The sequence below is a fragment of the Artemia sp. Qi Xiang Cuo genome, chromosome 1, assembly GCF_049724085.1.
Source record: "Artemia sp. Qi Xiang Cuo chromosome 1, ASM4972408v1, whole genome shotgun sequence".
NCBI classification, from domain to species: Eukaryota; Metazoa; Arthropoda; class Branchiopoda; order Anostraca; family Artemiidae; genus Artemia; species Artemia sp. Qi Xiang Cuo.
In genome coordinates, this window is record NC_142794.1 from 77963572 (window position 1) to 77988075 (window position 24504).

The 24504-nt window shown below is 35.3% G+C and overlaps 1 protein-coding gene across 2 annotated transcripts in view; it reads left to right on the top strand.

The window, feature by feature from the left end:
* LOC148956749 (cell adhesion molecule 2-like) overlaps positions 1-24504 on the top strand; it is a 241206-nt gene that overhangs the window by 21065 nt on the left and 195637 nt on the right. For both annotated transcript variants that reach the window (XM_089087196.1, XM_089087205.1), the window contains exon 2: positions 24360-24467. In XM_089087196.1, coding sequence (XP_088943322.1) covers positions 24419-24467 — 49 coding nt within the window. In that variant the 5' untranslated portion in view covers positions 24360-24418. The remainder of the gene's footprint in view (positions 1-24359; positions 24468-24504) is intronic.

The window sequence follows — 24504 nt, forward strand, 5'->3', positions numbered from 1 at the left end:
TTGGGTCACAAGACATAAAAAAGAAATAAATGAAAGTGATATTCTTTTGTTTGGGAAGGGGGTCAATGGTGCGACCCTGTAAGCTAAGCCAGAGTCGACCCAGCTTTAAATGGGTACCTGGAAAAATCTGGGGGGGGGAGGAAACAACGGAAGCGTCGGATGATTTTCCCCCAACCACGCATTGCACTCCCGGCCGAAGTTATTGAATCAGGAAATTGGTACCTGCGCAACTCAGACCATTGTACAGCATGCGAAAAAGTTTGTTTTTTTCAGGGACAGACATATTAAAGATATGAACACATACAGGACAGGTGCGCAAGCATGGGGGGAAGGAGATTATTTAGCTTCTGCTCCTTTTTTTCTAAAAACTCTCAAGACTTTTATGATGTCTTTTATATTTTCCTTTTTTTTTTTTACAAAACGTTCCTGGTACCTTTGTGATTAACCTAAAACCTGTGGTCCAACCAAGACAAATTCTTACGTTAGTATTATCCGCCACAGACAAGTGAACTTTACTTAGCATATCAAAATCAGTTTTTTGGATGTTCTGCATTCGTTGACCAAATGCCCGTCGTTAATATCACTGCCCGTAATATTTGAGAAACTAAAAAAAGTGTGACGTGTCCCGTCAATTTATAATTATTGATATGTACAACTTGACAGCAAAAAATTAGGGGTTTATAGGGCTGGTTGCCCACGTCATCAGAAATAAAAAATATTAAAAAAAAAATCAACTGAGAGTACGGGGCAAATTAAAACTTAAAACGAACAGAAATTATTACGTATATGAGTGGTGCCTCTATCCCCTCAACCCTTCTCTCTTTACGCAAAAGTTTGACTTTTTGTCCCAATTATATAACAAAGACTGCTGGAACACAAGGGCCGTTGAATTGGGATTAGAATATTATTAAAGAAACAACTTTAGCGCATTGACTACTCATTGGCCTCAGGTTAGCCTAATCTCTGAAACGGTTCTTTCATACCGTCCCCCCCCCTTCAAAGAAAAATCATCTTTTCGAATTTTGTCACTTTTTAATTAAGTAGTTACACCTGTAAAAGTTTTTTTTTTTTTTGAGGCAAATCTTTACAATGTTTTGAGTGTGAGGACGAAGGTCATTCTTATCCTGAAAGGTTTTCATTTTCACAGGTTTTATTTTCTATCTTATAATGAGAGAGATGTGTTGGGTAGCTCTTTGTTTGAACCCTCTGAGGGTTCCGATTTCCTTATAATATTTGAATGAGCAGGAAATTGCTGATGATCAGTTTCAAAGTTCACTGACAAACATGGGTGCTCATAATGAGGGACAGGGGCGCCCACCTCCCTGCCCCTGGCTGAATGATGCTGCCTTACTTTTATATTTTTATTCTGAAATTTCTATCGTATAGCATTAAAAGTGCCAATTAGACGAGGTTTGCCTCCCCTGGAATTCAGCTTATGGGTGCCCATGCTGACAAATTCTTTGTTACCCCCCCCCATCTAAGAGAAATAGTTTTTACTGTATGTGCCTATTTACCCGAGTGACTGCAGTTGGTTAAAAGAAATAGTCTATTTGGGTAAAGGGGGATAGGGGGGGGGATAAAGACTCCAATCTTCCTTTGTGATCATGGTGATTATTTCTCACTGCTTACCTATGAACACCAACAGAAATATCTCATGAAGGCAAGCTTTTAAAAATTGTCAAAGAGTACTGGAAGGAATTTTCAGAGGGCGCTAACAAAGATTAGTTTTTGCCATTCTTATTTTGTATCTTTCAATGAAAGAGGAGGGATGAACCTTACTCTGATCACTTTGTGGACGTACATTTGCTCAGCATGTGTGAATAAGCAGATGATCAGTTTCAAAGTTCACCGACAGACAGGATAAAGTGACTTACACTGAAGCAATATTCACTTCGTAATACGTTTTGTAATCTGATTGATCGAATCACTACAGTTAATTGCTTTCAAGGGTGTCACCTGGACTGCCCTTTGGGCCACCTGTCATGAACACAAATAGCCTCCAAATAGGTTTGTCGCGTGCCACTCGGAAGCTTCCCCAATTGTTTATTTGACGAATTTTAGAAGGGATTGTAATTCAATCTTGGTCAACATCCGATCTGCAATACTTAACAAATAATATCAAATTTCTACAACACGGTTAGAAAACTGGATGACAGTTGCAATTAGTTCATGTTAACTTTGTTTCTAAAAGCTCTAAACTGACGTGTTGGCATGTCTTCTGGAGTAGCTCCTGATATGTTTGCAACACTATCTAGAGCTAAACTTAGTTTCAAAGGTCCTTCAAAGAGAAAAGAGTTTCCTCCCGCTATTTCCTTTTAAATACATTCCGTAGATCACTGCTTAATCAGTGTTAACAATTGCTGTCTCGTAATGCAAAAGAAAATGTCAATATACGTTGATTGCCCATTAAAGGTGGTTTTCATTATCATACATATGAGCCCCGCAATAAGCTGTGGTGGGTGGGGTGGAGGCTGGGTAGATATATTTTTGAGGAACGGATGGAAAGTGAAACAGTGTATTTTTAATGGGTAATCAAATAGTTCGTGGTAACGAACTGTAAGTAAGGAGCGACCCGGCTCAATGGTAACCGAAACTCTAAAAAACGAAATTTTGATACCAATAGATACATCCAAAGAATCAGACTTTAATTATGATTTCAAATATAAAAATTTCATCAAATTTAATCTTACCCATCAAAAGTTACGCGCCTGAGAAAATTTTGCTGATTTTCGAAAAAAGGGGGAAAGACCCCCTCAAAAATAAACAACCTTAATGAAAATTACACCATCATTTTCAGCGTATCAGAGAACCCTACTGTAGAGGTTTCAAGCTCCTATCTACAAAAATGTGGAATTTTCCATTTTTTGCCAGAAGAAAGATCACGGATGCGTGTTTATTTGTTGTTATTTTTTTTTTTTTTTTCCCAGGGGTAATCGTATTGACCCAGTGGTCCTAGAATATCGTAGGAGGGCTCATTGGAACGGAAATTAAAAGTTCTAGTGCCCTTTTAAAGTGACCAAAATAAATGGAGGGCAACTAGGCCCCCTCCCACGCTCATTTTTTTCTCAGAGTCACTCAATTAAAAGTTTGAGATAGCCATTTTGTTCAACATAGTCGAAAATCTAATAAATATGTCTTTTAGGATGACTTAATCCCCCACAGTTCCCATGGGAAGGGCTGCAAGTTATGAACTTTGCCGATTCCTTACATATTGTATTGGTTATTGGGAAGTATACAGACATTTTCTGGAAGGATTTTTTTCTGGTGGGGGGGGGGGCTGGAGTAGGGGGTTACTAGGAAGAATATTTCCGTGGAGGATGTTTCTTTGGGATAAGGGGTATTTCTATGAAGGGAGCGCCGGATTTCCAAGCATTATTTAAAAAACGATCGGAAATTAAATTAAAAAAAACAAGTTTTTTCAACTGAAAGTAAGAAGCAACATTAGAACTTAAAACGAACAGAAATTATTACGTATATGAGGGGGTTCTCCCCCAAGTCAATACTTCGCTCTTTACGCTACAGTTTTTTTTTTAGTGCTTTCAAAAGAGCTATCTATTCTAATTAAGAGGCCTTTGTGATTCAGGGGTTTGTTAATTAATTTTTTTTTTAACTTTTAAAGTAAAGAGCGTGGTATTGACTAAGGGGAGAACCCCATCATATACGTAATAACATATACGTAATAAAAAAAAAACAATAAGAAAAAAGCAAGCGATACGGCTCAATAGTAATCAAAACTTTTAAAAACGGAATTTTGTTGTCAATAAATGTATCAAAAGAATGGGCTTATGATGCTGATTGTAAATATATAAATTTAATTAAGTTTAGTATTACTCATCAAAGGCTACGAGCCTGAGAAAATTTACCTGATTTTTTAAAGAGGGGGGAAAAATCCCCTACAAGTGAAAGAATTTTAATGAAAATCACACCGTCAGATTCAGCGTATCAGAAAACCCTATTCCATAGGTTTCAAGCTCATATCTGGTAAAATCTGCAACTTTGTATTTTTTGGCAGAAGAAAAATATACGAATATAGAAGTTCGTTACGTAAGTTAATTTGTAAATTACGTCAGAACCAAATTTAGAGACAGCCATTTAACAAAAGAAAAGTAAAATTTTTATGCAAATTTTGTTTACTTATTCAATGACGGTGAGCCAAAATAAAAGCTGCATTAACTAAAGAACGATCAGAAATTAAATAAAAGAAACAAGTTTTTTAAACTGAAAGTAAGGAGCGACATTAAAACTTAAAACGAACAGAAATTATTCCGTATATGAAAGGGGCTGTCCCCCCCCCTCAACGCCTCACTCTTTACGCTAAAGTTTGACTCTGTCTCACAACTTTTTTTTTAAAACAATAAAAAACTTTAGCGCAAAGAGCGAGGCGTTGAGGAGGGGACAGCCCCTTTCATATACGGAATAATTTCTGTTTGTTTTAAGTTTTAATTTCGCTTCTTACTTTCAGTTTAAAAAACTTGTTTCTTTTATTTAATGTCATTAAAAGTTCCAGTGCAGGTCATTTACGTTACTATTCAGTAACGTAAATGTTCAGTAACGTTACTATACTTAACCTCAATTTATTTTGAAAAGTACATTATAGTTACCCTCGTAAACAGAAGTTGGACCTTAAAACAATTTTTTATATGAAAGGAAAAAGAGATGCAAAAACTGAAAAGGAAAGAAAAAACCCTTAAAAGGAAGAGAAATAAAGACAGGTAATAGGAAGATTGGCACTCATTGCAAAGGGGCAATTATCTTTTGCATCTTTTGACTGATCAAAATGACGAACCGAGATATGAAAAAATATCGCGTCTTTTAACACGACAATAATTTACAACGTCAAATCTAATTGACAAACATGACCTAACAGTTTGCTGTGTAAAACGACTAAACCAAAACGAGTAAGTTTAGTGCCGAAACATTTTAACAGAAAAGTAAAACTTAAGCGTTAAAAGTGTTTGTGCGTCTTTGGAAGGTAGTGAGATATGGTAACCCACTGATCTATTGAAAAAGGCAAATAAAAAAGGTATTAGTAATGAACAGAAAATAAATATGAAAGAACAGTTTTGTCACATAGAAGTATAAAGCAGTCTAAAGATATAAAATAGACAGGAAATTACAAAAATATCGAGACACCCCCGACGATGGTAAGTAAACCCCGTCAGCCCTAAAATTATCAATCCTGGCACTTAATACAACAGTTTCATTTGTGATTTTTCTATTATCATTTGAGAATACAGCAAACATATTCAGATAACTTACTGGTGTTGTCAAATCCTTTTTGATCCCGTTGCCAGTGCTAATTTTTTTTTCTTTTTTTTTGCGACATCAGATCTAAACTTCAGTATAACGATAATATCCATATTTATATTTTGGTCAGTACTGTCAATAATAATATCCCCTTCTCCTTTGCACAAATACAGTTTGCTAGAGCAAAGGATAGAAATGTCTTCTGGCATATTTAGCAGATTCGACCAGTGAAAGTTACTGGGAAAAAGTAGCAGCTTCAGCAAGTGCTGCAAAGAGCCGTTCTGATCTATTAATTCGCTTCGACATCTTTGATTTTTTTTTTTCCCCTTCTGTAACGTTGCTCATCCCTGTATGGCCATAGATTCCATTAGTAAGTTTTGCATAAGGGTTTTTAAGAACTGAAGACTGATTGACTATCCCTAACTCAGTTTTTTTTTTTTTTTTTTTTTTTTTTTTTTTTTTTTTTTTTTTGCTGGTGTCCTTCTCATTTGACTGATAGACAAAACGAGTGTTAAAATTTGGAAAATTTATTGTTAGAGTTTCTGTCACCTTCCTTATTGAGAACATTTCTCAGTTGTAATTGGTTCAATTTGATAAATTTATTCCAGGAAGAAGCAAATCCAAAGGTTAGGATTCTGGCTGTCTCCCTTAAATCAGACAAATTGGGGACCATACAAAGCTTACTCTGATTATTAGGAGCAGGAAACTTCTATAGGAAAAAATAAGCAGGCCTGAAAAACAGGTTTTGACCTCGCTAATCCATCAGCAACTGTCTCCCTAAACAGCTTTTTAATACAAAGCTGTCTGTAGCTTCCTCCAAGTGAAGGTTGCCTGCATGGATAAGGCTTGATGAAAAACTTGATACAAGAATAATGATGTATATGTCATTTTGATGATGCCAGGGGCGGCGGAATATACTGCAAACCTGGTCAGCAGTGCATCCATGGTTTAAGGCAATCCTGTCTTCCCGTCAGTAGTGTATCCATGGTATGAGGCTTTAGAAGATTAGTCATAGGGGTGGAAATAGAAGCATAACTATAAGCAAAGTCATTTTTGTAAAATAAACTGGATATATGTATGTTGTTACAAAAATTTCACTTAATGTTCAAAGCAAGAACGGTTTTTGTATATCTTTTTAGCAGATATATCTCCTTTATCCGAGCTTATTGGTAAGCCACTGTCCATTTAGTTCTAACACTAACGTCTAGTACTAACATTTAGAAGGGTGTCTAAAAAAGAAAAGCCAGATTTTAAAAGACCGTTATTTGTATGGCTTATTGCTGGCAATCTTGTTTTTGGAACGTTTTCTTATCACATGTCATTAAGATTATGTTTTTATACTGTATTTTGTTTTCCAGGATAATTTTCGTGGTTTAAATTTGTATATGCGTGTGAAGTTTGATTTATAGTAAATTCAAATCCGGCGTTCTTTTCGAGGCGCCCTTTGGTACCAACTCTATTTTCATTCCAACTCAAACATTGAAAATACATACCTAGTTTATATTTTATCTTTATTATGGTGCTTACTCTCATTTAGATACATCCTAAATGAATATAATCCAATCTAACCCTATAATTTAGTGTATATATCGCCCAAATATGGAGTTACCAGCAAGGCTGTTCTAGCCCCGGGCAGGCAGCTACCCCTCCCCTACCCCCTCCTAGTTTTTCTTACATTTGAAATTTAATTGTTTTAATTTTTATTTTTACATTCCTATGGTTTACTTTGCCCCCCCCCCCAAAAAAAAATAAATTATGAGGCCTAAAACAGCTACTGGTTACTAGTTCTCTGGGTTCTGACCGAAGACGAAATTATATGCATCAAAAGCGTCAAAGCTTTGATGAGCTTTACTGAACATTTTTTGGCAGGCTAGTCAATTTGTTGAAAGATCAATTGTTTTTATTGATTTTGTTATTGTTTTGATTTCTTCTCCAAACCCATCACTTATTTTGTTTTGTACAGCGCGATGGGTGTTGGATTCCACATTATAGGTTACCTAATTTTAAATGCGGAAGAGAAAACAAATTCATCACAAATTACTGAGATTTCAGTTTACTCAGTCTTATCCTTTGCTGATCCTTTGTTTTTAAACAATATTTAAAATCAGCGGTGTCACAAAAAGAGCGTAAGATTTGAAAATCCTGTTATTTTTATATGTTGCTGTGGGTAACATAGTTTTTGCACTTTTTGTTAGCACTCATCATTGAGATTATGTTTTAATGCTGTGTGTAAATCTGTGGTAATTTCGACTTACAGTAAATTCAAATCCGGCGTACTTTTTGAGTCACACTTTATTTTCTTTTGTTTTAGAAGTACTAGGACAAAAGAAAACAATAAAATCCTTTCTTCTTTTGTTCATTGCTTCGTCATCAATGCGTTCACCTTTTTAGACTATGCAAAATATAATAAACTAGTAAACAACTAATGTTTAATCACCAACGAAGGGAGTGGTATTACAAATGTTTTCTCTTTTCTTCAGATGCAAGCCAATTAAACGAAACCCCATTACAGTGCGACACTAACCACATTTCTCCGCTCAATTTTGTCTTGTACAACAAAGACAATGCAGAAAAATTTCCCTTCCAATTAAAAGTGTAACCTTGATCTATAGGAAATAATGATTAGGGATTAAATTTCAAGGAAAATTTCATTTTAAAAGAACAGGGATTTCTTTTTCCGGTTAGGCATCTATAAGATCCTAGTATTCGACATTATTCATATTACTTTTAATTAAGACAGTCAACTAAACAAAACAATTATTCTTATCATTATTTTTTCATACAAGAAATATTTTACAAGTACTGCTAATGGTTGTTTTTGGCAACGAAACTTAATTTGTTGGGAGTAAACGTTTCAGTTTAATATCCGGAAAAAATTGTAGACCGATAGGCTGCCTCTGTAAAAAAAAATGCTACATAAAAATATCCAAAGAATATTAAAAAGAAGTGAAGTGAGAAAGTAATTGAAAAGTTCGTATATGAAAGTGCCAAAGATGGCTTTTCCTAATGAAAACCAGTAAATAACACACCTCGAAACAATTCCTCAAATTTTCACGACAGTTCGAGCATAGCTTACATTGTCTTCCGATATGAAACTTGTGTGTTTTTATTGAAACAACTTTATGGTAATATCATTTGAATTGTATCAAGCAGTTTAAGGGCTAATAATTGCCCGAACTAAAAAAGAATGTTTTGATAAACATAAGCACGGCAAAAGGATTGTCTTTTTATGCTGATTCCAAATATATTTCTAAATAAAGAAAATAACTTTCTCTCTACTAAAATTAAGGAGCAACAATACAGCTTAAAATTCATTGAATTTATTCCTTATATTAACGGATATGTCCCCACCTCAATACGCCTCTCTTCGTACTAAGTTTTTTAGCACTTCTAAAAAGGTTATATAGAACCGTGTTATAACACGTCCCTTGTAATCCAGGGATTGTTCTTCTGGAATTCAGATAACAGGTAGAAGGTGAACTTAAAAAGTGGGGTAGTAAGGAGGGGAAGCTCCCCTTATATTCAGAATGATTTCCGTTCGTTTTAAGTTCTAATGTTGCTTCTTACTCTCAGTAGGAAACCAATTTTTATTTATTATATATTTTTGTTTATTTATTCATTTAGCAAACGTTTTTTTATTCAATTTCTGATTGATTTTTAAATAATCCCAGGAAATCTACACCCTCGAAAAATTCTTCAATGGAAAATTTCTCCTGCGTAAACTCTTCCCCCTGGAAATCACCCCAGGACAATTCAATCCTCGCTGTGAATATCCCTCAAAAAATTTCATGTAGTTGATTCCGCTTGAAAAATACTCCTTTGTATTGTTTCATTTAAGAGAGACTTGTTTTTATTTAGTTTCTGATCGTTTCAAACAGTTCGTGGTAACGAACTGTAAGCAAGGAGCGACCCGGCTCAATAGTAACCGAAACTCTAAAAAACGGAATGTTGATACCAATAAATACATCAAAAGAATCAGATTTTAATTCTGATTTGAAATATATAAGTTTCATTGAGTTTAATCTTACCTATCAAAAGTTACGCGCCTGAGAAAATTTGGATGATTTTCGAAAAAAGGTAGAAAGACCCCCTAAAAGCTATAGAACCTTAATGAAACTCACACCATCATATTCAGCGTATCAGGGAACCCTACTGTAGAGGTTTCAAGCTTCTATCTACAAAAATGTGGAATTTTCCATTTTTTGCCAGAAGAAGGATCACGGATGCGTGTTTTTTTTTTTTTTTTTTTTTTTTTTTTTTTTCCCAGGGGTGATCGTATCGACACAGTGGTTCTAGTATATCGTGGGAGGGCTCATTAGAACGGAAATGAAAAGTTCTAGTGCCATTTATAAGTGACCAAAAAAAATGGAGGGAAACTAGGCCCCCTCCTACGCTCATTTTTTCCCCAAAGTCACCTGATCAAAATTTCGGGATAGCCAGTTTGTTCAAAATGTTCGAAAATATGATAACTATGTCATTTAGGATGACTTAATCCCTCGAAGCCCCCAGGAGGAGGGCTGAAAGTTATGAACTTTACCCAATGTTAACATAATAGTATTGGTTATTGGGACCCGGCTCAATGGTCACCGAAACTCTAGAAAACGGTATTTTGATACCAATAGATACATCAAAAGAATTGGATTTTAATGCTGATTTCAAATATATAAGTTTCGTCAAGTTTAGTCCTAACCATTAAAAGTCACGCGTCTGAGAAAATTTGGCTGATTTTCGAAAAAAGAGGTAAAGACACCCTAAAAGTTATAGAAACTTAATGAAAAGCACAAAATCATGTTACGCATATTAGAGAAACCTACTGTAGAGATTTCAAGCTCCTATCTACAAAAATTTGGAATTTTGTATTTTTCGCCAGAAGAAAGATCACGGATGCGTGTTTATTTGTTTTTTTCCACCAAGGGGAGATCTTATCGATCCAGTTGTCCTAGAATATCTTGGAAGGACTCATTACAACGGATATGAAAAGTTCGAGTGCCCCTTTTTAAGTGACCAAAAAAATGGGGGGCGACAGGGCCCCTTCCCAAACTAATTTTTTTCCAAAAGTCACCTGATCAAAATTTTTAGACAGCCATTTTTTTCAGCTTATTCGAAAATATTATATGTATGTCTCTTAGAATGACTTAATCCCCTAAAGATCCCGGGAGGAGGGCTGAAAGTTATGAACTTTACCCAATGTTAACATATAGTATTGGTTATTGGGAAGTATACAGTACAGACATTTTCAGGGGAGATTTTTCCTGGTAGTGGGGGCGGGTCTGGGGTTATGTAGGAGGATCTTGCCATGAAGGAAGTTTTCATGGGGGAAGGGACATTGCTATGAAGGGGACGCCGGACTTCCCAGTATTATTTAAAAAAAGATCAGAAACTAAATATAAAAAAACAAGTTTTTCAACTGCAACAGCAGCAACATCAAAACTTTAAACGAACAGAAAATATTAAATATGTGATTGGGTTTACCTCCTAGTCAATACTATACTCTTTTAGCCAGAGACGTTCTAATATTTCCGTAAGAGATACTTATTCTATGTTACATTCTGTGTCACTGAAGGATAATTTTTAAAGAATTGGAACAGAATTTAAATTGTCACTTAAATAGAAAGGTCTTAACTAGGGGGTAAAACCCCTAATGTACGTATTAAAAATATGTGAATATAGAAGGTCGTTACGTAAGTTAATTCGTAAGTTACGTATATTTATTACTAATAAAAACGTTCGTAAATAAAATGAAAGAAGTTTCGAGAAAGCCATTTAACCAAATAAAAGTAAATTAATATGCAAATTTTCTTTTAATTATTCATGTGCGGTGAGCAAAAATGAAAACCTCCATTAATTCAAAAACATTCAAAAATTAAATAAAAAAACAAGTTTTTTTTAACTGAAAGTAAGGAGCGACATTAAAACTTAAAACGAACAGAAATTATTCCGTATATGAAAGGGTTTATCCCCTCCTCAACGCCTCGCTCTTTACGCTAAAGTTTGACTTTCTCACAACTCTATTTTTTTTAAACAATTAAAAACTTTAGCGTAAAGAGCGAGGCGTTGAGGAGGGGACAGCCCCTTTCATATACGGAATTTTTTCTGTTCGTTTTAAGTTTTAATGTCGCTCCTTACTTTCAGTTAAAAAAAATTGTTTTTTTTTTTATTGTCAGGTCAAAGCCTAATCTCTCTTGTGTGGAAAGATTTTCCCGGAAACCCTCCCCCCCCCCCAAGTGGAAAGTTTCTCCCGCAGAAAATTTCCCATGGAAAATTTCTCCTAGTAATGATTCCCTTATGTAGAATTTATCCCGTGTGAAAACCCACCCGTGGGTATCACACGCAAAATTCCCCAGAGGATCCTAACTGAGCTGAAAATTTCCCCTGGAACATTCCCCCAAAGAATCTCCACATGCAAAATGGAGTCGTCAATCAGAAAGCAAGACAAGAAAACGAATGTTGTATGTAAATTCTGGCAAATTCCCTCCGTATAAAATTTTATCTGAAAAGTTCCCCCCGGAAACTTCTCTCCAAAGGGGAAATTCTCTCCGTAAAAAATCCATCCCCAAAATATCCCCCCGTTAAAAATGTCTTTATACTTTGAATAACCTACACTACTGTGTAAACTATGGACAAATTTAATAACTTGCAACCCTTCCTCCGGGGACTGTGGGGGTCATGGTATCCCCAGAGGCATTGTTATTAGACTTTTCAACTATGTATACAAATTGGCTGTCTCAGATTTGATCGGACGATTTTGGGTAAACAAAGGATGTGGGAGGGGCGCTAGTTACCCTCACATTTTTTTGGTCACTTAAAAAGGGCTCTAAAACTTTTAATGTCCATTAAATTGAGCCTCTTCTCGATTTTACAGGACCATTGGTTTGGTACGATCGCCCCTGGGAAGAAAAAAAAAATAAACACGCATTCGTTATCTTTCTTCTTACATTTGTTTTTTGTTTTGAATTTTTTTTTTTTTTTTTTTTACATTTTTAAAGCGGGGAGCTTGAAACCTCCACTCTAATGTTCTCTGATACCTTGAATTTGATGGCGCGATTTAAAATAAAATTCCTTGACTTTTTGGGAATGCTTCCTCCATTTTTCAGAAATCTGGCAAATTTTCTCAGGCTTATAGCTTTTTATGGATAACATTAAAGTTGATGAATATTGCATATTTAAAGTCAGCATAATATTGCCAATTTTTGTATGCATCTATTGTTACGTTGGGTAATGAAAAGATTGATCAGGTGGGCAGCATCACTTACTTTGGTAGTATTATTAGTAAAGATGGTGGGAGCAGTGAAGATGTTAAAACTAGAATAGCCAAGGCTCAGGGTGTTTTTTCACAGTTAAAAAAAGTCTGGAAGAATAGTAAAATAAGTCTGCAAACCAAGATTAGAATATTAGAAGCTACAGTGACGACAGTGGTCAAATATGGCTCTGAAGCATGGACACTCCGAAAAGCGGATGAAGATTTGCTAGATGTTTTCCAGAGAAATTGCTTAAGGATTGTTCTGGGTACTAATCTGGGTAAGAAATGTGGTTCAATACCGCTCTCTAGGGCTATAATGAAAGAAAGGTTGAGGTGTTTAGGGCATGTTTTGTGGATGAAGGATGACAGATTGCCGAAGATTGTTCTTTTCGGCCAAACATCTAGGGCTAAATGGAAAGCAGGTTATCCCCATCTGGGGTGGGAGGACGTCATAAAGAAAGATTTAAAGGAAATGGGAACTTCCTGGGCGGGTGTAAAAAGGGAGGCTTTGAATAGATTAGGGTGGAGGAGGATCGTGTGTAGCTGTGTTGGCCTCAGACGGCTTGGTGCTGCAGTGAGTTGTTAGTAGTAGTAGTAGTATTGTTACCAAAGTTCTGTTTTTTAGAGTTTTGGTTACTATTGGACCGAGTTGCTCCTTACTTACAGTTTGTTACCACGAAGTGCTTGAAAATTCAATAAGTTTAAAGGTACAATCATCAAAAGCTACAATCCTAAGCAAATTAGCCTGATTTTCAAAAATAGGGGGTGCCCCAAAAAAGCAAGTGATCTTGATTAAAATTACACCGTCAGATTCAACATTTCAGAGATCGCTATTATAGTGGCTTAAAGCTTCTATTTACAAAAATGTGGAATTCTGTATTTTTCCCCAGAAACAAGGTCATGAATATGTGTTATTTGATTGTTTTTCTTTTCAATTGATGATCATATCGAGCCACTGGTCCTAGAAAATCACGAAAGAGCTCACTAGAAAGAAAATTAAAAGTTCTAATGCCCTTTTTAGTAGCTAAAATTGCTGTATTACGGAAAAGGGGAAAACTGCTGTATTACGGTAAATAAAAGGTAACTCTACTGTAGAGGTTTCAAGCCTTTATATAATTAAATAAAAAAAACAAGTTTTTTAAACTGAAAGTAAGGAGGCGACATTAAAACTTAAAACGAACAGAAATTATTCCGTATATGAAAGGAGCTGTCCCCTCCTCAACTTTCCGCTCTTTACGTTAAAGTTTTTTATTGTTTTATAAAGTAGAGTTGTGAGAAAGAGTCAAACCTTAGCGTAAAGAGCGAGGCGGTGAGGAGGGGGCAGCCCCTTTCATATGCGGACTAATTTATGTTCGTTTTAAGTTTTAAAGTCGCGCCTTACTTTCAGTTAAAAAAACTTGTTTTTTTTATTTAATTTCTGATCGTTTTTTAGTTAATGCAGCTTTTGTTTTGGCTCGCCGTCATTGAATAAGTAAACAAAATTTGCATAAAAATCTTAATTTTCTTTTGCAAAATGGCTGTCTCTAAATTTGGTTTTGACGTAATTTACAAATTAACTTACGTAACGAAGTTCTATATTCGTATATTTTTCGTCTGGCAAAAAATACAAAGTTGCAGATTTTCGCAGATATGAGCTTGAAACCTATGTTGTAGGGTTTTCTGATACGCTGGATCTGACGGTGTGATTTTTATTAAAATTCTTTCACTTTTAGGGGATGTTTCCCCCCTCTTTAGAAAATCAGGTAAATTTTCTCAGGCTTGTAGCCTTTGATGAGCAATACTAAACTTAATAAAATTCATATATTTAGAATCAGCATTATAAGCCCATTCTTTTGATACATTTATTGACATCAAAGTTCCGTTTTTAAAAGTTTCGATTACTATTGAGCCGTATCGCTTGTTTTTTTTTATTTTATTTTTTTTATTACGTATATGTTATTACGTATATGATGTGGTTATCCCCTTATTAAATAACACGCACTTTATGTTAAAAGTTAACAAAAATTTAATTCACAAACCCCTGAATCACAAAGGCCGTTTAATTAGAATAGATAGGTCTTTTGAAAGCACTAAAAAAAACTGTAGCGTAAAGAGCGAGGTATTGATTTGGGGAGAACCCCCTCATATACGTAATAATTTCTGTTCATTTTAAGTTCTAATGTTGCTTCTTACTTTCAGTTTAAAAAACTTTTTTTTTTAATTTTATTTCTGATCGTTTTTTTAAATAATGCTTGGAAATAAGGCGCCCCCTTCATAGAAATGTCCCTTACCCCAAAGAAACATCCTCCACGGAAAGATTCTCCCGAGTAACCCCCTCCTCCATCCCCCCCACCAGAAAAAAATTCTTCCAGAAAATGTCTGCATACTTCCCAATAACCAATACAATATGTAAGTAATGGGCAAAGTTCATAACTTGCAGCCCTTCCCCTGGGAACTGTGGAGGATTAAGTCATCGTAAAAGACATATTTATTAGATTTTCGAGTATGCTGAACAAAATGGCTATCTCAAAATTTTGATCGGTGGCTTTGGGGAAAATGAGCGTGGGAGGGGGCCTAGTTGCCCTCCATTTTTTTGGTTACTTAAAAAGGGCACTAGAACTTTTAATTTCCGTTCCAATGAGCCCTCTTACGATATTCTTGGACCACTGGGTCAATAAGATCACTCCTGGGAAGAAAAAAAAAACAACAACAAAAACAAATAAACACGCACCCGTGATCTTTCTTCTGGCAAAAAATGCAAAATTCCAAATTTTTGTAGATAGGAGCTTGAAACCTCTAAAGTAGGGTTCTCTGATACGCTGAATATAATGGCGTGAATTTCATTAAGGTTTTATAACTTTTAGGGGGTCTTTCCTCCTTTTTCGAAAATCAGCCAAATTTTCTCAGGCGCGTAACTTTTGATGGGTAAGATTAAACTTGATGGAACGTATATATTTGAAATCAGAATTAAAATCTGATTCTTTTGATGTATCTATTGGTATAAAAATTCAGTTTTTTAGAGTTTCGGTTACCATTGAGCCGGGTCGCTCCTTACTTATAGTTCGTTACCACGAACTGTTTGATTAAATAAAAAAACCATTTTTTTTAAACTGAAAGTAAGGAGCGACATTACAACTTAAAACGAACAGAAATTAGACCGTATATGAAAGGGGCTGTGTCCTGCTCAACGCCCCGCTCTTTACGCTAAAATTTGACTCTTTCTCACAACTCTGCTTTATAAAAGAATAAAAAAAAAACTTTAACGTAAAGAGCGGGGCGTTGAGCAGGGAACAGCCTCTTTCATATATGGAATAATTTCTGTTCGTTTTAAATTTTAATGTTGCTCCTTACTTTCAGTTAAAAAAACTTGTTTTTGTTATTTAATTTCTGAACGTTTTTGAATAAATGCAGGTTTTGAATTTGGCTCACTGTATATGAATAATTGAAACGAAATTTGCATATTAATTTTACTTTTTTTTTAACGAATAATAGTCTTATAACAACCTAAATTTAGTTTCAGTTCCAGTTGTTTAAGAATGACTCTTGAATCACAAAGGATGTTTAGTTAGAATAATAACCTCTTTTAAAAGTTAAAAAAGAACTTTAGCGCAAGAGCGAGCTATTGAAGAGAGGCTACCCATCTCATATATGTAATATTTTCTGTTACTGTTAAGTTTTAATGTTGCTTCTCACTTTCAGTTGAAAAACTTTTTTCTATTTAATTACTGATCGTTTTTTAAATAATATACGGAAATACAGATCCCCCTCCATGGAAAATTCCTTTCCCCCACGAGAAATTATCTCCATGGAAAGATTCTTCCAAGTAACTTAAATTAGCGATATTTGCGGAACTAATTTTGTAAGGCATAGTAACAAAACGGCCAAAGAGGTCGAAAGTATTTTTATGAAATTTAAAGTCACAAGTTGGGCAATTCTCAAATCACTGAAATGAATGAAAGAAAAAATCTTTCAGAGATGTACGCAATAAATTTATGTTCATTTAAAGTTTTAATGTTATTCCTTACTTTCGGTTGGAAAAAACTTGTTTGTTTTTTATTTAATAAACCACAAGCCGAAGACATACAATATCTGGTTTATTATTACATAAAAATCATAGTTATGAAGCTTCTAAATGTAAAATTAAATGCTAAGACTAGCCGGAAAATAACACAAACAAATTATTACTTATATCGGCCATTATTTAACAAAATTCAAACTTTAGCGTAAAGAGCGAAGTATTGACGAGGGGGAGAAATTCCTCATATAGGTAATATGTGGAGTTCTCCCCCTCGTCAATACCTCGCTCTTTACGCTAAAGTTCAAATTTTGTTCCAATTCTTTAAGAATGACCGCTGAATCACAAAGGCCGTCGTAAATAGCTCTTTTGAAATTATTAAAAATACATTAGCATAAAGAGTGAGGTATTGACGAGAGGACAAACCCCCTTATATACGTAATATTTTCTGTTCGTTTTAAGTTTTAATGTTACTCCTTACTTTCACTTGAAATAATTTGTTTATTATTTAATTTCTGATTGTTTTTTAATTAATGCTGGGAAACACAGTATCCCCTTTATGGAAATTCGCTTCCCCCGTGAAAAATTCTTCCATGGAAAGATCCTCCCACGTAACCGAGTCCTCCGCCCCCCCCCAAGAAAAAATCATCCCCTGAAAACGTCTGTATACTTACCAATGGCCAATACTAAATATAAACAATGGGCAAAGTTCATAACTTACAGCCCATCCCTTGGCGACTGTGGGGGATTAAGTCGTCCTCAAAGACATCTTTATTAGATGATTCTCACGGAAATATGGCGCCCCCTTCATAGCAATGTCCCTTCCCCCATGAAAACTTCTTCCATGAAAAGATCCTCCTACGTAACCCCCCATCCAACCCCCCCCCACCCCACTACCAGAAAAAATTCCCCTTGAAAACGTCTGTATACTTCCTAGTAACCAATACTATGTGTGAACATTGGGCAAAGTTTATAATTTGCAGCCCTTTCCCGGGGGACTGTGGGGGATAAAGTCATCCTCAAAGACATAGTTATTATATTTTTCCACCATGCTGAACAAAATGGCTGTCTCAAAATTTTTATCGGGTGACATTGGGAACAAAATGAGCGTGTGTGGGGGCCTACTTGCCCTCCATTTTTGGTCACCTAAAAAGGGCACTAGAACTTTTAATTTCTATTCAAATGAGCCCTCCCACGATATGATATTTTTTGACTATGCTGAACAAAATGGCTATCTCAAAATTTTGATCCGCTGACCTTCGGAAAAAATGAACGAGGGAGGGAGACTAGTTGCCCTCCTATTTTTTTGGTCACTTTAAAAGGGCACTAGAGCTTTTAATTTCTGTTCAAATGAGCCCTCTCACGGAATTCTAGGACGATTGGGTCGATACGATGACTCCTGGGGAAAAAACAAACAAACAAATAAACACGCATCCGTGGTCTTTCTTCTGGCAAAAATACAAAATTCCACGTTTGTGCAGATAGGAGCTTGAAACCTCTACAGTAGGGTTCTCTGATACGCTAAATCTGATGGTGTGATTTTCATTAGGCTTCTGTGACTTTTAGAAGGATTCCTTTTATTTCGAAAATATGGCAAATTTTCTCAGGTTCGTAACTTTTGATCGGTTCGACTAAACTTGATGAAACTTATATATTTAAAATCAGCATAAAAATCCTCTTCTTTTGATGTATCTATTTGTATCAAAATTCCGTGTTTTTAGAGTTTCGGTTACTATTGAGCTGGGTCGCTGCTTACTGACAGTTTGTTACCACAAACTGTTTGAAGGAATTTAGAAATTTTCCATTTGTTTCAGCAAGGATGGGAATGACTTTAGGTTCATTTCTATGCTTTTTTGATCGTTTTTTGTTTTTTTGTTGCTGTTTTTTCCAGTGATTTAACTTTTCTGATGTAGAATATTAGAAGAAGGTTTCTTAGACAAAACTGACCATTCTACTGACTTTCTTAATCACCATAAAAAATTGCGCTGAAATAAAACAGAATTTGCTTATATCAAACAGTTCGTGGTAATGAACTATAAGTAAGGAGCGACCCGGCTCAATAGTAACTGAAACTCTAAAAAAGGAATTTTGATATCAATAGATACATCAAAAGAATTAGATCTTTGTGCTGATTTCATATATATAAGTTTCACCATGTTTAGTCTTACCCATCGAAAGTTATGCGGCTGAGAAAAATTGCCTTATTGTCGAAAAAAAAACACCCTTTAAAAATCATAGAACCTTAATTTAAACCACACCATAAGATTCAGCGTATCAGAGAATCCTACTGTAGAGGTTTCAAGCTCTTATCTGCAAAATTATGGAATTTTGTATTTTTGGCCAGAAGAAAGATCACGGATGTGTGTTTATTTGTTTGTTTTTTTGTTGTTTTTTTTTCAGGGGGGATCGTATTGACCCAGTGGTCCTAGAATATCGTGGGAGGGCTCACTCGACCAAAAATTAAAAGTTCTAGTGCCCTTTTTAGGTGACCAAAAAAATGGAGGGCAACTAGACCCCCTCACACGCTCATTTTTTTCCCAATGTCACCCGATCAAAATTTTGAGACAGCCATTTTGTTCAGCAGGGTCGAAAAATATTATAAGTATGTCTTTGAGGATGACTTAATCCCCCACAGTCCCCGGAGGAAGGGATGCAAGTTATGAACTTTGCCCAATGTTCATATATAGTATTGGTTATTGTGAAGTATATAGACGTTTTCAAGGGGAATTTTTTCTGGTAGTGGGGTGGGGGGCTTGGACGGGGGGTTACGTGGGAGGATCTTTACATGGAGGAAGTTTTCATAAGGGAAGGGAAATTGCTATGAAGGGGGCGCCAGATTTCCCAGTATTATTTAAAAAACGACAGAAATTAAATTAAAAAAACTAGTTTTCAACTGAAAAACTATTCAACTGAAAACTTTTCAACATCAAAACTTAAAACGAACAGAAACTATTACATGTGCGATTGGGTTTGCTCCCCAGTCAATTCCTCGCTCTTTACGCTAAAGTTTATTTAGTACTTTCATAAGAGCTATTTATTCTAATTAACGGGTGATTAATGGGTCATTCTTGAAGAATCGGAAAACAATTTGAACTTTAGCGTAAAGAGCGAGGTAATAGACTAGAGGGTAATCCCCCCTAATACACGAATATAGAAGTTCGTTACGTTAGTTCATTCGTAAGTTACGTGTATTTATTACTAACAAAAACGTTCGTAAATGGAATTAGACAACTTTCGAGAAAGCCTTTTAGTAAAAAAAAAAGTAAAATTAATGTGCACATTTCGTTTTAATTATTCATGTACGGTAAGCCCAAATCAAAACCTGCATTAATATAAAAACGTTCAGAAATTAAATAAAAAAAAGTTTTTTAACTGAAAGTATGGAGCGACATTAAACCTTAAAACGAACATAAATTATATGAAAGGGGCTGTCCCCTCCTCAACGCCTCGCTCTTCACACTAAAGTTTTTTATTGTTGAAAAACTTAGAGTTGTGAGAAAGAGCCGAACTTTAGCGTAAAGAGCGAGGCGTTGAAGAGGGGACAGCCCTTTTATATACGGAATAATTTCTGTTCGTTTTAAGTTTGAATGTCGCTCCTTACTTTCAGTTAAAAACTGTTTTCTTATTTATTTTGTGTCATATAACGATAACTTTAGTCCAAAGAATTACAGTTTTAAAGTATAGAGACATTAATGCCTCACAATGGTGCATTCCTAGTAGAAACTGATCTCTAATCCCTCTTGATTCCCGGGAATATCCATGGTGTATGCCTTCAATATTAGCGCCTGGGGGTTTTAGCATCCTTCCCATTGCGACAATCTTTGCCTATGCAACATAAGAGATTATATTCACATGCCTGCAGGGAAAGAGGTAGTAAAGTTATAGAATGAGCGTCACGGGGAAATTTCTATGGGGGAATTACTACCAGGAGCTTCATTATCATCGAGTTTAAATGGCGGTGTTTCTCGTTTTTCCATTTGTACACAAAGTTTAACGCCCTTTTATTTTCTTAGGGTTCTGACCCCCCTACTGGCTTTAATAAGAAACATTCCTGTTAGACAGGTTCTTACAGGAACTTGTCTTTAAAATCAAGAAAATAATAACCCGTTGTTTTTTTGTTTTTTTTTAATTTTCCAACTTCTACTCTCCTATTAAATTTTCAAGGGGTGCTTTTCTTAGGCATGAGTATCATTATTGAAGTATTACTTTACGATTATTAAACTTGAGTGTAAGAAATGGTAGTTGAAGGAGGGATTACTAGCCCTTTTCCACAATTAAGAAAGCCTTGGGTCAAATAGCTCGTAGCTAAATGGTCCTGACTAAGGTCCTGGCTAAATGGACCTGCGCTGGGCTGAAAATTCTTTGTCAAGGGGCACAGGTTCGATCCCTGGCGTGGCCAGATATTTGGGTTTGGGACGCGAGTCAGTGGTGTGACTCTGTAAGCTTAGCCAGAGTCGACCCATCTCTAAATGGGTTCCAGGAGAAATCTGGGGAATGTAAGCAGGAAGGGTGTGCGAAAGCACAGGATGGCTGGCCCCTCCATTGCGCTTTCTAGTTGAAGTGCCATAAAATGGAGCTCAGCACCGCGAGTTTGGACCTTAATGGTCTAGTGCCGTCATACTTACTTACTTACTTACAAATAACTTACATGCGCAAGGAACAAATGGGATTTTTAAGATTTTTGCGAGAGTAGGGATCGGTTTTTAGTTTTAGGCAACTTTTTCATTATTTCAACCTCAGCAAGCTATGGCAAGACCCTCCAATTAATTATAAATGGCTCGGCTACATAAACAAAAAAAGTTGATAATTGACGAGATAGGGCTATCCTCTAAGGTACTATATCCTGTTAGAAGTTATTAGCACATGCAAATTTGCATAATTTTACAAACAGGAAATAAATTCCTCCAAAGAGGAGTGCCATTTTGATTGAAATTATGCAATGATAGTTCACATGCATGAGAGACCTAACGCTATCTAAAGAATGTGGTGTTGTCCTTATTCTTATGAAATGAGGGTTTGTCCCCACCTTTATTCATTAAAAAAACTCTTAAGTCACATTCAAAATTTTTACACTAATCTCCTTTAGAGAAGTCTCTTTAAGGCGCTGCACAGTTCTCCCAATGAATCTGCCACTCTCGGAAGAAATGTTGGAACACTTATTTTGATAAGACGCGCAGTTCAGGGTTGCCACCGTCAGTAGGATTTTACTAGATCTAGTAAAAAAAAAATCTAGTAAATTTAGAGGATCTAGTAAATTTCCCGAAATCTAGTAAAAAGTTTATAGTAAACAAAACTTTTTTTATTTTCCATGAATTGAGGGGAAAAAATTATCGTAAACACATGACAATTTACAATTTTTGCTTGTCTGTTTTACAATTTAAAATTTTGCTTGTCTGTCTCAGAGACAGACAAGTAGTCACCTATTTTAATAAAGACACTTCACTTCCGGCGTCTAAAGGTCGACAAAATCAGCTTTCTGTGTATCAAATCTTACCAAATAAAAATGAAGCTATAATGACACTTGGATTTGTGATGATTGGGAATCTATTTGAAAAAAAAAAAGCCAACCGCCCAAGGTGATTAGGTGAATCTCTTCAATTTGAAAATTTTTATTGAGAAAAAAGGAGCATGTTGAGAGAAATTAAAAGTAAGTAGAAATGTAACATTATATATATATATATATATATATATATATATATATATATATATATATATATATATATATATATATATATATATATATATATATATATATATACATAATACATATATATAAAATCAGGTAAAGAAAATACTGGACCTTTCTGGCCTTTCAGACATGTGGAATGAAGGAAAAGGCTCAATGGATGAAAACGTGTCAGTATGGAAGGAAGTCCAGCGAACTCTAAATAACCAAGAAATCCAAGAATGGCAAACCCATAAGGACTAATCCATGTCTTTAAGGTTTTACTCCCAAACTAAGAAGAGTTGGAGGGAGAAGGCTTATTTTAAATTTTGGTTGAATAGACAGGATTTGAAGAGTTTGTTGTTGGTAAGAGGGGTTAGTTTGGATTTAGGTGAGAGAAGGAATTTTTTTGGAAATTTTAGGCTGGCGACCGGCCCCTTTTTTGCCCTAAATGTTGATGGGTGACTGAGAGTCTCTTTTAATTTGGTACACGAGTGTGAAGAGCTGTCTGAGTTGAGGAATGAATGTTTTGGACGAGTGTTTGGGAGTGAATGCTGGTTAATTGAGCAGATGGTTGTTGGTTCAAATGTTGGACCATGTTTTTTTTTTTTTTGTATAATCCTAAGTTGTATTTTGTTTCTCGAGCTGTGTTTGTAGGCTGCATTTTGTGTTGCTATATCCTGCAGGCTTTTTGTAATAAATCTTATCTTATAACAAAACCAACAGAAATTAAATGAAGTAACAAAACCAGTTTTCTCAAATGAAAGTAAATAATGACATTAAAACTTAAACTCAATTGAAACCATTTCACATATCAGAAGGGTCGCCCGCTCCTCCACACCCTCCCTTTATGCTAAAGTTTGACTTCTTGCCCTAATTTTTTGAGAACCAATGCTAAAACACAATTGCCGAGGATCTGGAATAAGAAGTATTTTTTTAATATCTAAACTATTGTTAATCAGTAAATAAGACTCTAGCGCAAACGGCAGAGAATTTAGAAGGAGGCAGCTTCCCTGATACACAATAATACCTGTTTGCATTAATTCTAATTCCATTCATTACTTTTACTTGATATTTTTTTTTTTTAATTTCTTACTGTGCTGCTGCTCAAATTTATGATACTTAGGCAAATGTCTCACTTCAGTATTTCTGTAAACCTCAAAAGCCATCCGATCAGATGATTTGGCTTCTAAAAGATTGACGATGTCCAATGACATTGCAAGGAAGGAGCGTTATCCAATACAATCTAAGCGCGGGTGGTGCATTATCAAACAGTCGTGGTAACGAACTGTAAGTAATGAGCAACCCGGCTCATTAGTGACTGAAACTCTAAAAAACGGAATTTTGATACCAATAGATACATAAAAAAATCAAATTTTTAGGCTGCTTTCAAATATATAAGTTTCATCGAGTTTAGTCTGCCCCCTCCTCAACCCCTCGCTCTTTACGCTAAAGTTTGAGTCTGTCTCAAAACTTTGTTTTTTAAAACAGTAAAAAACTTTTGCTTAAAGAGCGCCGGGTCGAGGAGGGGGCAGCCCCTTTCATATACGGAATAATTTCCATTCGTATAAAGTTTTAACGTCACTCCATACTTTTAGTTAAAAACTTTTTTTTTTTTATTTAATCTAATTTTTATTTATTTAATCCAATTATTAAATCCAAAGGCACTGCACGACATTATGTGAGCGGGCGAGTTTGGTTAGAAAGCCGCGAGTTTGGTTAGAAAGCCAATGTAATTGAGGAACACTCAGTCCATGTATTTTACCTGGAGTGAGATATAGGGTGAAACCTAATCTATAATTTGTGGCTGTAGCATCAAAAAAGGTTTAAGACAATCTTGGCCAGCGAATGTAAAAGCTATTCTGGTCTAATTTTCCTTTATTTGTTTTGGAGGGGGGGGGGTGAGTTTTTTAATTTGGTATTGATTCTTTATTATGTGATTTGTTCAACTAGCTTAATCAAAATATATTCTATAGTTCTACTTTATTTGTATGTAGAATAATGTTGGGCACAAAAATTTTTTTATACATTTATTTTTTTGAATGAATATGAACACGAGACATGGTCGAGCTAAACCAAGAAACGACAGGTTGCTATGGAAAGTCCTAATTTCATTCGTATAAAAAGATGAATATTTGAATTATAACTTATGTTGCATATTAGTACCTAAGGCTTTGTAAATAACCGACCTAAAGACTTCTTTGCAATTTTAGTGAATTGGCACAGCAAACAACAAATTGTTTGGTACTGGCTCTGACCACTTGACTGTACAATGGCACCGAATAATTTACAATTAATTTCACTGGTCTTCTTTTCCCATGGTAAGTAATATATTGATAATGTACTAATAGGCTAAAC